Here is a 19,509-nt window from a genome sequence, read left to right on the forward strand (position 1 = left end):
ATTTTGAAATAACTTTCCTTTGTTTGGATTGATGTATATCTATTATCTATCACTATATAAAAATTGTGAGTGTAAATATATAAAAATTGTGTGAGTGTAAATAGTGTGAGTGTGAGTGTAAATAAAAATTGATCTTAGTATTTGTGATATCAATACGGGTCTTGATACTAATAAATGGGCAGATTATATTGTATTTCCCTAATAATAATTAGTAAGAATTATGCTAATAGTTATAAAGAAACCTTCTTTAATCAACTATTTCTAGAGTAGTTGGCCACCAAAAAAACTTTAAAGTTCAACTATTCCTGTACTATAAATCTCGAATTTCCTGAAAAAATTTCGTCGGTGGGTGCGTACACACCCTTCTAGATTGGTGGTGATAGAATCTATCATGTCCAGCAATATATATACTTTGAATTGTGATGATTCTAGTGAATTAAACCGAAAAAAGAACAACTAGTTCATTGCATTTCATCAATAATTAATATCAATTATATGCCAACAATTATAAGAATGAAAAACATTCCCTTCAGTTATAATGAATTAAATTAAAAAAAAAAGAAGAACAAATTTTATTTTTAAATTATAAAAAATATGGTCAATCTTAGTTGTTAATAGTGGAAGCAAAATAGGATATTAGTTTATATGATACCAAATGCACTCCTGTTTAATAAATGGACAAATTGTTGCATTTCATCATTAATAAATAATATCAAACATGCGGGTGGTTCCAAAAAATGAAAGGTTCCATACTTCTTTATTTACCAAAAGAAAGAAGAACAAATTTTATTTACAAAATCCAAGTTTAAAGAGTACTTCAAACATGAAACAAAACGTAATAAATTGGTACTATGAATCTCTCAAAAAGTATCACGAATCTTTTTATTTCTTGGATACAAATAAACTAAGCCTTTAGAGCACCTTTTTTATATGCGCACAATATTATTGAGTAAAAAAAATTAATTCAAAATATAATAGGAAATGGAGTACTAAGGTAGGCAAAAAGTTTGATGTTGGGAATTTATTTATTTAAATTGCAATAAAGATTATATTTAATAAACTTTATCAATCATATTCTTGTATCAACTATAGTATTAAACTACAATTAATGAATATTATATTCATCAATGCCAATCATAAAAATAATTACAAAGGTGAAACATCCTTTGAATTATGGTCATAAAAATATATCCAGGTTAGTTTGACTATTATATAATAAATAATCTTAACATGTTACAATTTTTAATCATATTAACTCTATAATTATAAAGCATGCCATCAAGGAGAAAGACAAATAAGTTTCACCAAATCAAAACATTTCTCTTCAAAGTTAAGCTATTTAAATTCGAACAATGGAATTTCAATATATTCAGATACTATTATAATTACAATAACATTATAGATCATTTTACAATCCACTGTTAGCAAAATAATAATAATAAGAAAATCTCACTAAAAGTAATAAACAATTCATAGAATGACTTAAAAGGGAGCAACGAATTATTCAAAAATTAAAAGTTTAAATTCAAATGGCATAAAAATGAACATTTAGGTCATCTAAATTTAACCAAAACATTATTCTTGAAACAAAGAATGATTTATTGTTTGTGCATTTGTATTGGTTAAGGCAAACTAAGTTCAGAAAAAGTATAAAATAACATAAGTATTAAAAATCACATTTTTTTTGTCTCAATTACATTTATTCCTTCAAAATAATTGGGGATAAATTTACAAATCTCCCCTTAAAAATTACATATACCTCCCCTATTTTTACTATTTAGTAACAATGTAGGTCTAACAAACTAAATTTCTCTTAAAAATTCTAAATTGCCCTTCTGTACAAAATTAATAAAGAAAATATAGTGTACTCAATCATTTTTTCCACACTTTGCACAAATCAACAAGTCTAATCCCTAACAACCATCCAAACATAAGTTCTAAAATCAAATAACTCTTCAAAATATTCCAAATTGCATATATAATATCAATACTTGTCACGCAAAAACAAAAAAGAGAGGGAAAAAGACAAGCCCCATTGATAACCAATTTTTTACTCCAAAATTAAATATCAATGCTCAAATACCTTTTCAATACAAGCTAATTTGATTTAGAACCACCATTACAACACTCATATGGTCTTAAAAATATTAATGTCTCAAAAATAGAGAATAAATTCTACCTCCATAATAAAATCATAATAACAAATTCTAATTCAATGAAAGAGATCCTTATGTAATTATTGATATTTTATAAAAGTTTTTTGACAACAAGCAAAATATGACAATTTTCACATATTTAGTTTTTCTTCCTATTTCAATTATCAGTTTCATTATTTATTTCTCTATCATTGCGAGTCTCTTCATTTCTTTCTAATTTGACACATATTCTGCTCCCTCTGTGATTTTGTAATTTTAATTTACTAATATTAACAAAACTGAAGATAATAAAAATATGTTATAGTAACTAGAAAAGAAAGGAGCGAAAATATTAGACAAGAGACAGAAAAATAGATTATTTCTTAAACTTGAGGGGATTTGAGAGAAATTGTTAGAAACCTCAACAGAGGTTTCTGAAATTATCCCAAATAATTGATTTTCTAAAAATTTTAAAGGAGAAATATCTAAAAGTATCAGGTTCACATGCAAAGCACGTGCTCCATTATTAGTGAGATAAAAAGGTATGCTTGAAAAATGTGATCATAGAAAACGTAAAAACTTTAATCCAGATAAATATTTATACAATCACCAATTAGTTATTGCGATTACTATTACTACTTTTTATACTGTTATAGATATAAGAGGGCATGGAAATGTAGAAATGCTTTTCTTGTAACATATCGCTGAGCTATTGACAGGTGCCAAACCTGTGCAATAATAATAATAAAAACCTAAATACCACAAAAAACAGTCAATAATTAATCCTAGGTACTGGAGCAGGGACTCTAAGTGTGCAATGGGTTACTTGATTCACCATGTTCCCGAAGAGTTTGCTTAATCCGATATACCAGAATTAATTAGTTGGCAAAAATTACTAAATAGTAGACAGTGGCAAGTAGGGTCATCTCCTCAGGGACTGGGGAGATTTGTCTCTTTTAAATTCCAATTGGTAAGGGGGGATTTCACCAGAATGAAGCTAAAAGCAATTACACAATTCAACTAAAACTAAATAATTAACTAGCACGAATATAGCAAGAATTAAATCAAGAATAAATAAATCCTAGCCAAGGATGCAACTATTCAGGCACAGTCCATTTATCCGATCATTGACGCAAGAGAGGTTCACTTAATTTATTAATAGACTAGTTATAGCCATCGAGGAGCTCTAATGACCAATTTTTCCCTAATTTATAGATGACCAAGGTACGACCATTAATCACCCCTAACCAGAAAAGTATTCCTAGGTACGACCGTAGGAATTAATTTTCCAATTGCATTAATAGCCAGAAAAACCTAGCCCTAATCAATAACACGCTACGAGGGTTATTTAAATTAGATTGCACATTCCCCTAATGTGTAAACACACCAGTTGCCACTAATATTAATCAATCAAACAATTACGGATTTAACTGACTAAATTGGCACGAGATTAATAAATCACCTTGAATATCGGGCCCTTGAGATCCAAGTAATAAAATAATCCCATGAAAATACAAGCAGGCAACGTGCAAATATTAATAAATTAAGGAACGCGTGAAAACTAATTAGATCTCACAGATTTTCGGGACTGCGCCGTCGAGTTGACCCTTGACTAGATGGAAGACTTAGCCACGCCGCATAATTAAATCACCACACGAGTTAATAAATTGCGAAGGCATTGCTTTTTACTAGAAAGTAAGGAATAAAGAATGTTTTTCCCGTTGGGGAATATTGTCAAACACCTGACGTGCGTCAGAGGCTAGTCCCAGGAAAAGAAAGAAAAAACTAAAGCTAAACTAAAAGCTAAAACTAAAAAGGTAAACTGAAAGCTCCCCGTCTCCTGTACGCTTGTTCCCTATTTAAAGCCAAAAGAAAGATATCCAGTGATCCCCACCAATTGGCCACAAGCTGCCGAATTCATCTCCTTGTTTTGAGCCCCTGTGCGGTCCCACCAATTAGCCACAAGCCTCCCAATTACTTCTTAGTTCTCTGGCTCTCTACGTTGCTCTTAAGAGCCAAATGACTAAAGCCCTTGTCCTTTCCTCCGTGGTCCCTGCTGAAGTCAAAGGCCCAAGCCTTGAAGTTCTCTCTGCCGCAGTCCCTGATTGTAGTCTTCTTAGTCAACAAAAGTAAAGGAACGGAACTCCAGTTCTTTTCGGCACTGTAGCTTGCTTGAAGTCTCAATTATCTTCAGAAAGACCCTCATGTTTGGTAGTTGTCTGTTCCATTCCTGAAATTGATTCCAAATACCAAATATGAGTAAATATCAGCAATTAACACAATAAATGTCGGGGTAGAAGGGAAAATTAATAATAAAATTACTAACAAATTATACCCTATCAGCTATCAAGGAAAAAGATTTGAAGCCAAGATGTGTAAGATCTATGTCACATTGCTGCTTCGTGGAACAACATTGATGCACAAGGACTAGTTCGCATGAAAGCAATTTTGCAAATAAAATACCATGTAAAATGTCAGTTTGATGAACTTAGGTTGACCTTATATGTTTCCCCATTTAATTCTCGTAAAATTGATTTCCATAATTTTATCTTTACAGCGTTCCCATCCACCAACTGGGATCCTTTTTTGAATACAAAATTGTGCCTTAGCAATTCAGTTTTCTAAATTGCTCTCTGATTAACATAAAGTAGAAGGGCTCATGCTCACTGATTCTTGTGCTCTAGTCCTGTCTTGAGCTTTACAGATACAACGAGCAATGGAAATGTATCATTGGCACAACCGCAGAACACTTGAGAAAAAATATGTTGCCTGTTACAGAGCTAAGATACAACTTCAAGAAGGATGCAAGCACCTATCAGGGTTCAGCTAATCCACATCCTTCTGCTACAAAATACTAGCTACTTTGAACTACAAGCAGTACGGAAGATATGGCAAATTGAGTTCCAAAAGAAGTAAAATAGCACCTCATTTAACATATCTACAAATTGCTGAATCGGTTGGACAGTTTAACAACACCAGACAGACAAGGAAGATCTTAGGCTTTGGCCATCCGAGGCAGGGAGCAAAAGGGATTTCCATCCTGGATGTTTTCATTTGATCTTGACTGAAACAGGATCTGGTTCAGCAAGGGATCATATTAAAAGTACCAAGGATAGTAAGTAAGAGCTATCAGGGTTAATGTTGATCTTTGAGTGCAAAATCACAGCAAAACACAAAAACTCAAACTTAAGAAACTCAAGACAGCATGTAGTCAAGAATAAAGCCAGCACTTAGTTGCATGACATTTTTTGTTGTATTTGAAACACTAAAATAAGAACTTACCATGAAGAGAGGAGCAACCAACAAGTATAGGTGGCAGAATGAGCTTAATAGCCTTCATCACAGCGGATGAAATAATTGCAGCAAGTAGCAGCAGTCTCGACTAACCACAGCGATATGCTTCAAAACTTGCAGCTTAGACTTGATTGTGTTAGAAGATACTCTTAACAATTCTGTGCAGCTTTACTGCATGAACAGTACATCTTCCGTGGCTGCTCCCAAAAACATTTTCATTATGAGAAGATTTCTCAAGTTTTGGTTGTAATATGTTCAGAATAAAAGTAGTTAAAAGTCAAATTTGAGTAGTAAAAGAAGAGTAGTATATCTGAACTTACCAGACTCTTAGAACCAGACACCAATTTGATGACCAACAGCTCTGAAAACTCCTCAAATCTTTACTACTAGAAAATCATAACCAAGGAAAAGTGAGACAGAAACCCATCATCTACGAGATTATCGAACAAATCACTAATCAAATGGTTCAAGAAGCTTGATAAATGCGCCTTCAAGAGGTGATTAAACTTTGGAGCAACTATTTACTCCCACTAGAATCATAAGTTAGGGAGCTGATCACTTTAGCAATCACATCTTACATCCACAAAAGCAGATATATAAAATCAACAAAACGAAACTCCTAGTGCTTATTTCATATTGATGGGTAACTTGTTAAGTGCAGGCAGAAGGAGTGCAGTAGAGAATTGCGGGTTTAAAGTCTTATAGAAAAGGTTTGTAGAATTGCTGCTTGGGGTATCAAATCTAAAATGTCCAATGCATTTTCAACGGGTGAAACTTCAGAGAGAGCAATCATTTAATCCATATTAAGGTTTTAGTTAATGCATTGGTTATTAAACTGCTTAAAACCCAATATTAAGTAGTGGAAGAGGATGGTTGGTATTATAAATTATCAGACTACCAATCTCACAACCAAGGGCAGTCAGGGTAACTCGATTGACCATTGGATTTATGTAAAGAGATCACAGCTGAAGAAAGTAGAATCCCATCATTTAAGAGACATAATAAGAATACCAATAATCAGATAATTTGGAGAAAGATGATAAATACATTCCCAAGAGGTGGAAGTTCAGAGTAAGCATTTCAATCCTCGTAGAATCTCAAGTTTAAAGAGAATTAGCTCCTTTCAGGAATCATGATATACAACTGGAGGTAGCAGACAAATGAGCTGAGCAAAAGTAAACTGCTAGTTCTTATTTAACACAGAATTTTGTACCGTAGATGTAAAGTTTTCAGCTTTGACATGGCTTAACTGTCCACATCAAGTAATCTGCTCTTGAACACCTGTATTCAATAATTGAATTTAATACATGGTTAGCAATATTGTTTTCTTCCTGAAACAGCACTTTTTAAGTTTTTCTGAATCAGACTGAAAAAGCCAAGAGAAGCTCAACAAAGCAGACTAATAAAACCTTCAACAAACTAAAGTTCCAAAATTGCCAATTTACTTCCATAATTCACAGCTTATAAGGTAGTACACTTAACAATTGAGATCTCTAAGTGCAACCTGCAATCAACTTGCTAAATGATAATTCTTTAGTCCTGACTGCTACATTACTAGACAACATCTTGGAAGCAGACGTTTTAAAACTTCAGATATTTTGCAAATAAATCATCTTGCCGTACAATTTTTATCGCCTAATATTGGATGGATTTTAAAAAATTTAGTAGTGGTTTCACGGGAGTATGTTGTCCTGAAGAGACAAAAAAAACTAGAAATTGACCCTTAAAATCTTTGTCCATCATTGCCTACTTATAATTTTCTGTGTTCCGTCAAACTTTGATTTAACAATCTATTTCATAAATGTAAACACATTATCATTCTTTTCTAGCAAATTGATAACCAAATGAACTTTTAGAGTACTTAGTTGGATGAAGAGGTTTTAGATTGAAAATCTCAAGAAGGCATGTTTGCCTGCTTTAAAATAAAGATAGAAGAGCAAATTCCATGTCATTTTCGAGCTGAGAATCTTACAGAAAGAAAGGGTTTCTTTTTGTTGCCTTTGTTCTAAAACTAATGAGCAGGAAATAAGACTTGATACTAAGTACATCTACTAATCCATTTGAAATAAAATCGCTAACCTTACTGTACTTACTTGAAAATTTGTAAGCTTCTCATTGTCAGTCGGTTTCTCTAAAACAATCTCTATCACCAACCAAACCGCCCATGATCATCAGCAGAAATTCACGGTAATGATGACTCTTGATCTTGAGAGACATTACATTGAGGCATTGAGGAACAATAGAGCTGTAGGCTATTAAGGCACAACAGAGATCCACGTTTAACTGCTACCAAAACACCATTTAGTTCTAACTTCTAACTATGAGCAGTATGCCGGAGATGCAAATTGAGTTCTACAACATGCAAATCAGCACCTCATTATCATGACTACACATCATTGGATCCTTTGGACAGTTTAAAAGAACCATACCCCAATGGATATCTCAGACTTTGGCCATCTGAGGCAGAAAAAAAGAATGCCACCCAGAAAGGAATTGTAGGACTTTGCAAAAGTAAAGACAGTAAATGAGAGCCATCGATGAGGTTCCCAGTTAAGTTTTGTCCCTAAAATCATTGCAAAGCACAAAAACTCAAACTCAAGATGCTGTTCAAAATAGAATAAAGCTAATGGAAATTTTTAAATAATTACAGGTTTTCTGTCATTGTGACTAAAGCCCCAAAAGGAGAAACTTACCATAAAAAAAGAAGCAACCAACAATCATAAAAGCAGAGAGAGCTTAAAAGCCTCTATCAAGATGGATTCATTAAGATCAGCGAGTCACAACAAGCAGACTTGACTAACTACTAGAATGCTTCAAAACATTGCGCTTAGAGTTGAATGTTGGAAGATACTCCACCAAGTTTTGTGCAACTTCATTGCTCAAACGGTACACACCTTCCTTGGCTACCTCAATAATATCTTCATGAAGACAAGATTTCCTTTGTTTCATACGTAATAGATTAGATATTAAAGTGGTTAGAAGTCAAAATTGAGCAGTGAAAGAAGAGAAGCATATCTAAAATTACCAGAATTTTTAAACCAAAACATGAAAGTGATGACCAACAGCTGCGAAAACTCCTCAATTGACTATTGTCTTCATGGCTAAAAAGCCAAAATCAAGGAGAAGTGAGCCAGAAAACCATCATATATGACTCTGATGGAGCAATTACTAGTCAAATAGTTCAGATAAGTATGCAAATTCATTATCAAGAGGTAAAAGTTCAGTCCCTTTAAAATCACAATTTTAAATAGAGTGAGATGACTTTAGCATTAATAACTTAAAATCCACAGAAGCAGATCACGTAAAATAAACAAAACAAGACTGCTAGTTGTTCAAAACGTTGATAGGCTATTTGTAGGAAATGCAGGCCAAAAGTTATTGAGGTCTAGCCATATAGTTGGTGCTGAAGAAGCTTCAAAATTCTAACCTCTGTTCGTGAAGCTATTCTTCTATCAATCCTACAAAAACAAAGCATAGAACAGAATATGATCAGAGATACGGTAAAACATCAAACAAACCCTCGTAGCGTATTTGTTGGTTAGGGTTGGGCTTTTCTAATTATTAATGCAATCGAGTAATTAAATCCTATGGTCGTACCTAGGATTATTTCTTGGTTAGAGAGTTAACGGTCGTACCTTAACTATCGAGAAATTAAGGAAAGGCTGGTTGGTCATCGCGTGTATGATAACTATAACCAATCTAGTAATGAGTAATTGAATTATCTTTGCATCGATGATCAGTTGCATGGACCGTGTCTGAAAAGTTGTACCTTTGGCTAGAGTCATATTGGTTATTGATTAATTTCTATTTATTTCTATTAGTTGTTTTATTAGTTAGTTAATTAGTTATTTTATATTCTTCAAAAACCCCCCATACTTCGGACTCTAAAAGAAATAAGTTATCGTCAGTCCCTGTGGATTCGACCCTACTCACCGCTATATACAAAATCTGTATTTTTCTCGAGTAAGTAATTATTATTGCACAGGCTCGACACCCTGTCAATTTTTGGCGCCGTTGCCGGGGATTAATGGATCAAAATCCAAAATCAAGGATAAGTGAGCCAGAAAACCATCATATACGACTCTGATGGAGCAATTACTAGTCAAATAGTTCAGATAAGTATGCAAGTTCATTATCAAGAGGTAAAAGTTCAGTCCCCTTAGAATCACAATTTTAAACAGAGTGAGATGACTTTAGCAATAATAACTTAAAATCCACAGAAGCAGAGCATGTAAAATAAACAAAAATAGACTGCTAGTTGTTCTAAACGTTGATAGGCTATTTGTAGGAAATGCAGGCCAAAAGTTATTGAGACGGTGCTGAAGAAGCTTCAAAATTCTAACCTCTATTCGTGAAGCTATTCTTCTATCAATCCTACAAAAACAAAGCATAGAACAGAATATGAACAGAGATACAGTAAAACATCAAAGCACGAAACAGAACAGGTGCTTGGGGTCATTCTAATTCATAGTTACAAGAGTATTACTATTATGTTGTAAGGAGTAAATGAAGAGCACCAATATTTTGGACCTAATAAGAAATGCTAATGCCGCAGCTTTGAAAGATAATAAATAGGACGATAAAAAGGGAGAAGAGAAAATTGTGAAAATAACCACGGAGACTTTTTAGGTTTTCTCACGAGAAGGTTAATCAGAGGGGGAGGTGAAGAGAAGGGGAGATTGATTGTAAAGCAAATTTAGAAAGTAGGTAGGAGGCAATCTTACATGATTGAATTTGATTTGAAGTTAATCACCATATGCCTAGGTCTTGAATGTGCATCTTTCTTTTAACAGAGGCGAACCATCAATCAGCAGACGTTTTAGTTTGGTGAGACTTCTCATGGCATCCTCAGAGGGTAGATGTCGAAGCTCTTTGAAATTCAGTAAACGCAAGTTTTCAAGAGCAGCGCAGTTTCCGAACCAATCTGGCAGAGCTTTTATACCTTCAAAGTCACGCAGAGTTAATGACGTGAGAGTGGTCAAGTATTGGATCTGAGGTGGCAGGGACTCCATGTGTGGCAACCCATATAAGTATAATTCACGGAGTGCGGATGACGAAGAGGAGGAGGAGGATATCAATCCAGACCAATCAAACTCATTGTAAATTGAAGAATTTTCATGATCATCACCATCATCTGAGAAGTGACCAATCACAAGCAACCTTAAGCTGGTTAGGAAACCAAATCCTTTGGGCGTCATGCTCGTTTTCAGTTTGGGACACCAGAATACTACCAGCTCCGAGAGAGAAGGCGTTTGTTGCAAATCAAGCGGAAAGGAGATAAGATTGCTACAAAAAGTCACCCAAAGCTTCTGGAGAGAGATACAAGAGTGTAGCATGTCACCTGGCAGATTCGTCAACCCATCGCAATCCCAAATCTCCAGCTCTTTAAGAGACGTAAAGTTTTGCAGGGGAAGGAGTTCTCTGCATCTGTGGCAGTGATTAAACTCCAAACACGCTAACTTGGAGAGTGTTGTTGCTGACTCGGGGAGTGTTGTTGTTGTTGGCAAATTCATTAACCATCGAGGAAATTGATCACTCATAAAATTCCCAATGACCAACTCCTCCAAATTTGGGTGGGGTCGAAGGCCATCTAACACATCTTCGTCGTTGTAGTTGTCACCTTCTCGATTGTAGGCCCACTGAAGTTCCAGCCTAAATAGATTTGCCTTTTCAGATAGTTTTGCTTCCTCAGCTCCTTCTTTACCCTTTACCAGTTCCAGATTGCGTATCTCCAATTTGCCTTTGAGGTTTTTCAAGCTTCCAAGCTCTCCAATTTGTCGACCCTTCTCTCGACCCACGTTAAAAAACTCAAGTGTCTGGAGGCAAGTCAGCCGTCCCATCTGCAGCGGCATTTGAAATTCTTTATCATCATGTATGTAATAATAGAGATGTCTCAAGCTAATCAAATCGCACATCTTTTTCGGAAGATCTTTGACATATATGCTATTTAGGCTCAGTGTCTCCAAATTATAAAGTTTGCAAACAGATTCCGGCAAAGTTTGACTTCTAGAACGCTCAAAGTTAATGTACCTCAAGTGTATCAGTTTGCCAATTGAGATTGGCAGATTCTGATTTTCTACACTGGACAAATTCAGAACGTGCAGATTCTTCAACTTCATTAGCATATCATCAGATAAGCTACCTTGACTTAGAAACAATGTATGAAGCAAATTTGATTGACTCTTGAAAAGATTTTTTGTGCCTTCTCCAAATGAGTCTATTACAAGACAACGAACCTGATTACTATTGTCTTCTGAACCAGTCTCCGAATTAATGACTTTAGTAGACTTTGCCATTATTGATTTTGAGACGTCGTGCACCATATCATGCATTTTATAACACCTTCTCCGATATTTTCTTATTTCTTCCAGCAAAGAACTCTGCAATAAAATTTCCAAGTAATATTCTCCAATTTCCTCCATTTTTTTGTTCTTGAGATCTACTTGAAGGAAGCCTTCTGCCATCCAAAGTTCGATCAGCATATCCCCTTCCATCTCAGTATCCTTGGGAAAAATAGAACAATATGCAAAACATTTCTTAATGGCTGGTGATGGTAGATTATCAAAACTCAACTGAAGTATTTGCATGACACTGTCTTCTTCTCTGCTCAAATTTGAAAGCTTATTCATCAAAATCAATTTCCACTCCTTCCTTCGCAATAAACCTCCCATTACACTTGCAGCTAGCGGTAGGCCACCACATTTTTTTATAATTTCCTTTTTCATGACTTGCAGTTGTTCGGGAATTTCTCCACCTGCATTGGCTTTCTCTATTAGGATAGACCAACAATCATCATCAGATAGCTTTCCTAACACATAAGGATCATGTGTAGCCAAAATGGATGCAGTTTGTTGTTTACGAGTTGTCACAACACACCAATTTCCATTAGTTGCATTCAGGCCCCGTAACAAACGTAAAAAATCATCCCCCAAGATTTGGCTTTCGGTCCAGACGTCATCAAGAACAAGAAGATATTTTTTTCCCACAAGTTGTTGTCTAATTTCCTGGACAATGACATCCCTACTGGTCATGTCAATATTTCTTCTCGTGAGTGATTCTAAAATCATTTTCAAAAGCCTCGTCACTTCAAAATTGTCGGAGACACAAACCCAAATTTTTTTCTCAAAATGGCTATCAACTTGGCTATTGTTGTATACAGATTGAGCTAAAGTTGTCTTTCCCAATCCGCCCATCCCAAGGATGGGAATTACAGAAACGGCATTTTCTGACAAGCTTAGCAAGATCTCCACCAGCCTTGTTTCATCCTTAGCTCTTCCTACAACATAATGACCAGCAATAGAATCCGTCTCTCTATTTAGTGTGACTTTAGCACTAGTAGAAAGGGGGAAACTTGCCCTTTGGAATCTGATCAGTCCAAAATCATTGGCTTCTTTATTGATCTTATACAACTTCTTGTTGATGTCCCTGATCTTAGAGGCCATTCTCCGTCGGAAAACAATATTAATGTCAGAGGAGAGGATGAAGGAGCGCACCTTGCCCACAAGTTGGCGACGAAGAGCTTCATAATTCAGCTCGTCCAACAAATTCTCGGCATCAAACGCCACGGCTTCTAGCCTCTGGAGCCACAGTCGCACGGCCTGGTCATGCGTTTGCTTTTCCTCTGCATCAGCCAAGACAGCTTGGATCATAGCAACAGATCCTTTGAGGGTGTCCAAATCCTCCTTGAATTGGAATAACTTGCCAATCCTTTCATTGGCAAGGGAAAGTGTCTTCTTCAATGCTACCTCTATTGTGGAAGCTATAAGTACATCAGCCATTCTTCTTGTTCCTTGGGTACAGTCTTCAGATAAGAATACTCTTTTGCAGTGGAAGGTTTTAGCTGTAGCTAGAAGCAGCAAGGAACTGCTTTGACTCAAACGGAAGTGACAAGAGTTATGAGGATTTTTTGGTGCAGCGCTTCTTTGACAAACTGGGTGGGATGCTTTTGCAACGGAAATTGCTTGGCATTTTCAGTTGAAAATAAAATATAGTCATTGCCGGGATTCTACATCTGCTTTTGATCCACATTCCACATGCCTGGGGCCCCTGATCGTGGAAAATTCCACTCAAGAAGGATGAGAAACTGTGCTGAACAATGAAAGGTCCAAAATAATTTTTCAGATAGTTCAAATTAAGCGATCACATCTAATTCAAATTAATGTTGTGCATGTATATGAGTCACAAAATAGTTTGGTGCATTAGCAAACAGAAGGGTACATCTAAGGTTACTACGACAAGTTTTACGCTAAAGTGGGAGATTTGTAAACCACTTCAGAGCAAACAAACGATATTGAGGAAAAAATTATGTTAGTTGCAATGCAATCATAAAAGCTATGATACATTTGTGAAAACAAGAAACATTTATTAATTTGGTGCAGTCTAATTGCAAACCTAGAAAAAAAAAAAAAAGAATGATCCGAAAGGGTGAAAGGTATCATTTTACTCAAATAAAAGTGTGACCGAATAGAGGATTAGTTAAATAAAAAAAATAGATTAATAATGTAACACTTTTTGTATTTTTATATAATGAATGTGAGACAGGATGGTGGCTAAAAAAATAAAAAGGTGAGTGGAATGGTATAAACTATCATTTCATAAATTTGTCTAATGATAATAGTGACCGGAATGATACGTGTGGCGAGTTGAGATGGAATTACTTCTTGCAATAGATTGCACCATGCAATCTATATTTTACATTAGGTAAATATGAAATTGTACGAATAGAATTGATTAGCACGCAAAACTTTTAATGAATAAAACATTTATTGTGGTTTTGTGTATTGTAATTTTGTCTGCATTTAATATATCAGTGTATGCACGTCTATTGTGTCAGTATCTAAATTGCATGGCGTGTATGGCACTAAATTTCCAGTTCACCTTTCCTACTTAATGCCTTGCTGAGGCCTCTACTCTGATTGAGAAACCTTATAACTGCTGGGGCCTTCTATTGTGCAAAAAATCTCAAAAAAATAATGGTCTGACCCAAGAAGCACAAGAAAGTATTGTCCTTAACAATTAGAATGTTAAAGAAAAAAAAAAAAGGGAAATTGACAATGATGCTGTGATTTTAGCTACATTATTCATCTCATTTTTCTAGTGCCGGAGAAACAAAATAAAAAGATTTCACTAAGTTTGCTTTTCGCAGTGTACCGCGCTGGGCTTTATCAAATGCCCCATTTTTTGCTAGAATCTGGGGTCCGTTAAGTTGTCCATTTCCCAGAATTACTTATTTTGCTTCTTGTTTGGTTCTATTATACTATGCAGAATTTTATATATATATGTACATACGTGGATTGTCCTCTTAAGAATCAAGATTGCCAATCTGATCACGTAAATTGGCCAGACATTGGTTGGAATTAGAGGTGGCAATTTGTCCCAAGTTCCAATGGATTACTCATACCCATGGGGACTTTGGGCGGGTACTGAAATTTGATATTGGATTTAAAATGGGACAAATTTCAATTGTATCCATTAATTGATGGGAAATTTTGGAAAATACTTGGGTACCCATTGGGCTCAAATAGCAACTTGGCTCCGTTTGGACTAGCTGTTTTTGGGGGGTGTTTTTGAAATATTTTATTATAGCAGTGTATATGAATTTTTTTTTGAAACATTTGATATACTAATATGGATGGGATATTTTTTGAGTTATTGCATATTACAGTAACATTGTATTTGAAAAACTTATTTTTTGAAAAAATAGCCAATCCAAACGGAGTCTTAGATTCAAAAATTATCTTTAATAATTTTTATAGTCATACCAGCGAATATAATCTAGTAGTCTTCCTAGTCATTATCCACAAGAATTTTCAGCATTTCAGTCAGTTTAGACCTGTCATCCTTGGACAATGATGAGGATAAATATTCAACACCCTAAGTACCTTGGCCATCTTGATATATGTTGGAATATGGCTGTATATCTATCTTTTCCTTTATTTGTTAATCCAATTTTTGGTGGGAATCCTGAGTATAAAGCACTTGCATGTTTATTTAATAAAACTAAAAGAAATTTAATAAATAAAAAATATAAAAATTATATAAAAAAATAAAAAAATAAAAAATGAATTAAAGGAAAAAAAATATGTAGAAAATAGATTTGAGTATTGGACGGGATCAATCTAAACCCATCCCAAAGTGATCCCGCCCAAGTTAGTTCCAAAATATATATGGGTAAAGTTGGACCCAAACCCATATGACTCGGCTCCATCTTAAACCCAAGCAAATCCCGCCCATCCCGCTCATTTTGCCACCTCTAGTTGGAATTCTTTGCATTTTTCATGACAGGGCGTCAACCTGTGCAATAATAATAATAATAATATAGAACCTAACTACCACTAAAAGCAGTCAATAATTAATCCTAGGTACTGGAGCAGGGACTCTAGGTGTGCAATGGGTTACTTGATTCACCCTGTCCCCGAAGAGTTTGCTTAACCCGATATACCAGAATTAATTAGTTGACGAAAATTACTAAATAGTAGACAGTGGCAAGTAGGGTCGTCTCCTCAGGGACTGGAGATATCTGTCTCTTTTAAAGTCCAATTGATAAAGGGGGATTTCACCGGAATGAAACTAAAAATAATTAGACAATTTAACTAAAAATGAATAAATAACTAGCACAAATATAGCAGGAATTTAATCAAGAATAAATAAATTCTAGCCAAGGATGCAACTACTCAGGCACAGTCCATTTATCCGATCATTGATGCAGGAGAGGTTCACTTAATTTATTAATAGGCTAGTTATAGTCTGACGACCAATTTTTCCTTACTTTATTGATAACCAAGGTACGACCATAGGAATTAATTTTCCAATTGCATTAACAACTAGAAAAACCTAGTCCTAATCAATAACACGCTACGAGGGTTATTTAAATTAGATTGCATGTTCCCCTAATGTGTAAACACACCAGTTGCCACTAATATTAATCAATCAAGCAATTACGGATTTAATTGACTAAATTGGCACGAGATTAATAAATCATATTGAACGTCGAGCCCTTGACATCCAATTAATAAAATAATCCCATGAGAATACAAGCAGACAACGTGCAAATATTAATAAATTAAGGAACGCGTGAAAACTAATTAGATCTCATAGATTTCGGGACTGCGCCGTCGAGTTGACCCTTGACTAGATGGAAGACTTAGCCACGCCGCATAATTAAATCACCACACGAATTAATAAAGTGCAAAGGCATTGCGTTTTCTATTAAGAAACAAGGAATAAAAGGTGTTTTTCCCGTTGGGGAATATTGTCGAACACCTGGCGTGTGTCAGAGGCCAGTCAGGAGAAAGCAAAACTAAAACTAAACTAAAAGACTAAAAAACTCGCGATGTCCCTGTTACTCTACGTTATCCCTATTTAAGCAACAAAAGAAAGATGACTAAAGGCTATCTAGGTGGTTCCCACACATGTGGACAAAGCCTTCAAAGTACTTCTTGCCCAAGTCTCTTTCCGTAGCTTTCTTTGAAGAGCCCAAATGACATATAGCTTGTGGTCCCCCACCAATTCAAGGGCCCAAGAATTGAAGCCTTTAGAAGTCTCCATATTCTCCATAAAATCCTTCCTTTTTGGTAGTTTTCTGTTTCATTCCTGAAATTAAGTCCAGATACCAAAAAATGAGTAGATATCAGCAATTAACACAATATTTATCAGGGATAAAAGGGGAAATTAATAATAAAATTACTAACAAATTATACCCTATCATTTCACTTGTGGAAATAGTTAAAAGGAGAGTCTCTAATATATTTGCAAGTTTTCCATCACCTCAAACTTTCATAAATTTAATAATAATAATAATAATAATAAAATCTCTTTTTTTTTTAACTCATGGTTTGGGTCGTCAAACACCGCGTGGGCACGCCAAGATTGGCCTTCGTCCTCTGATCTCAGGAGGCACAAACACCGCGTGGGCACGCCAAGGTCTCACTTCCTGATTGCAGTGAAGGCAATATTAATACTGATACTACCCAACGAGGAAATGACAAAGTGAAAGAAATGAAACACTAAAAACAATAAAACCGATATTTGGGTTGCCTCCCAAAAGAGCGCCTTTCTTTAGTGTCTTTGGCTAGACATATCCCATAATTTGCTTAAACCAAACAAATTGGGTCCTCCACATGCATTGTCTCTATCCGTTCAACTGGAGCCCCATCATAATATGGCTTGAGACGATGACCATTCATCACAAATTTCTTCTCTGTCTTTAGACTCTGGATCTCCACTGCACCATAATCAAAGACATTAGTTACAACAAATGGACCAATCCAACGAGAACATAATTTACCTAGAAATAACTTCAATTTGGAGTGATACAGTAGAACTTTTTGTCCACATTCAAACGTCTTCCTAGAGATCTGTTGGTCATGAAAAATTTTATTTTTCTCCTTATAAATTATCGCATTCTCATAGGCTTCATTGCGAATCTCCTCCAACTCCTGTAACTGTAACTTCCTTTGAATTCCGCCCTCCTCGATATCCATATTACATTGCTTAACCGCCCAAAATGCTTTATGCTCGAACTCCACTGGAAGATGGCAAGGCTTACCAAATACCAACTTATAGGGAGACATCCCTATAGGTGTCTTGTAAGCAGTCCTGTATGCCCACAAAGCATCTTCCAACCTTGAGCTCCAGTCCTTCCTATCAGGGCGGACCATCTTTTCCAAAATAGACTTTATTTCCCTATTCGAGACTTCAGCCTGGCCATTGGTCTGTGGATGGTAGGAAGTGGAAACCTTATGAAGTACACCATATCTCCTGAACAAAGCAGCAATTGTCTTGTTGCAAAAATGCGTCCCCCTATCACTCACAACTGCCCGTGGCATTCCAAATCGCACAAAAATGTTAGACTTGATGAAATCTGCAACCACCTTAGAATCATTAGTGCGGGTGACTTTTGCTTCCACCCACTTCGAGACATAATCCACTGCTAGTAAAATGTATAAAAATCCACAAGAATTTGGAAAGGGACCTATGAAATCTATACCCCAAGTATCAAAAATTTCAATGAAAAGCATGGGCACCTGTGGCAGTTGATCCCTTCGGGATAAATTGCCTACCCTCTGACATTTATCACACGTCTTACAAAACAAGTAAGCATCCTTAAATAAGGTAGGCCAATAAAATCCACTTTCCAACACTTTTCTAGCAGTCCGTTTAGGTCCAAAATGACCCCCACATGCAAAAGAGTGACAGAAAGTCAATATAGATTGGAATTCACTTTCACTTACACATCGCCTCATTATTTGGTCAGCACCTTGTTTCCACAGATAGGGATCATCCCAGACATAGTACTTTGCATCGCTTTTTAGTTTGTCCCTTTTTGCTTTGGGCCAACCTGCGGGCAATTTGTCAGTAACCAAATAATTTACAATATCTGCAAACCAAGGAGGGGATGAATTAATAGAAAGTAAATGCTCTTCAGGAAAAGACTCCCTTAATGGTAATTCCTCCTCTGCTACCAGTATTCGACTTAGGTGGTCAGCTACTAGATTCTCTGCTCCTTTTTTATCTCTGATTTCCAAGTTAAATTCCTGCAGGAGCAATATCCATCTTATCAAGCGGGGTTTAGCGTCCTTCTTGGTCAGTAGGTACCTCAAAGCTGCATGGTCAGAATACACAATTACTTTAGCACCTAACAAATAAGGTCTAAACTTTTCTAAAGCAAAAATAACAGCTAAGAGTTCTTTCTCCGTAGTAGAGTAATTGAGTTGGGCGCCATTTAAAGCTCTAGAGGCATAATATATTGCGTGCGCCGCTTTCTCCACCCTTTGTCCCAAGACTGCTCCCACGGAGTAGTCGCTGGCATCACACATAATTTCGAATGGGCGATTCCAATCAGGAGATTGGATGATAGGTGGAGAAGTGAGTAATTTCTTCAACTTCTCGAACGCTTTTTTGCACTCCTCGTTGAATTCAAAACTGACATCCTTTTGCAAAAGCCTAAAAAGTGGTGCCCCGATCTTTGAGAAATCCTTGATAAATCTGCGATAGAAACCTGCATGTCCTAGAAAAGAACGAACTTCCCGTACAGTTACGGGGTAAGGTAAAGCAGATATCACATCTATTTTAGCTTTAT

The 19,509-nt window shown here is 35.7% G+C and overlaps 2 protein-coding genes across 11 annotated transcripts in view; both read right to left on the reverse strand.

The window, feature by feature from the left end:
• Positions 1 to 3,794: 3,794 nt before the first annotated feature.
• Positions 3,795 to 19,509, reverse strand: part of LOC113699939 (putative disease resistance protein RGA3) — a 29,312-nt gene continuing 13,597 nt past the window's right edge. The window contains exons 2-8 of one of the 10 annotated variants that reach the window (XM_072050666.1): positions 8,857 to 8,887; positions 8,455 to 8,530; positions 7,523 to 8,367; positions 6,643 to 6,710; positions 5,750 to 5,815; positions 5,418 to 5,626; positions 4,841 to 5,211 (exon numbers count right to left, since the gene is read on the reverse strand). The gene's annotated coding sequence lies outside the window, so the exon portion shown is untranslated. Of the gene's footprint in view, positions 4,366 to 4,840; positions 5,212 to 5,417; positions 5,627 to 5,749; positions 5,816 to 6,642; positions 6,711 to 7,522; positions 8,888 to 19,509 lie in introns of those variants that run through there. The other 9 variants (XM_072050699.1, XM_072050677.1, XM_072050654.1 and 6 more) reach the window with 9 other exon arrangements.
• LOC140003784 (disease resistance protein RGA2-like) lies at positions 8,894 to 13,544 on the reverse strand. The gene is made up of 2 exons (XM_072050758.1): positions 10,154 to 13,544; positions 8,894 to 9,803 (listed from the first exon to the last, which is right to left on the reverse strand). The coding sequence occupies exon 1, from the start codon at positions 13,205 to 13,207 to the stop codon at positions 10,190 to 10,192; it is 3,018 nt and encodes a 1,005-aa protein (XP_071906859.1). The 5' UTR covers positions 13,208 to 13,544; the 3' UTR covers positions 8,894 to 9,803; positions 10,154 to 10,189.

This window comes from Coffea arabica, chromosome 1e (genome assembly GCF_036785885.1).
Source record: "Coffea arabica cultivar ET-39 chromosome 1e, Coffea Arabica ET-39 HiFi, whole genome shotgun sequence".
Lineage (NCBI taxonomy): Eukaryota > Viridiplantae > Streptophyta > Magnoliopsida > Gentianales > Rubiaceae > Coffea > Coffea arabica.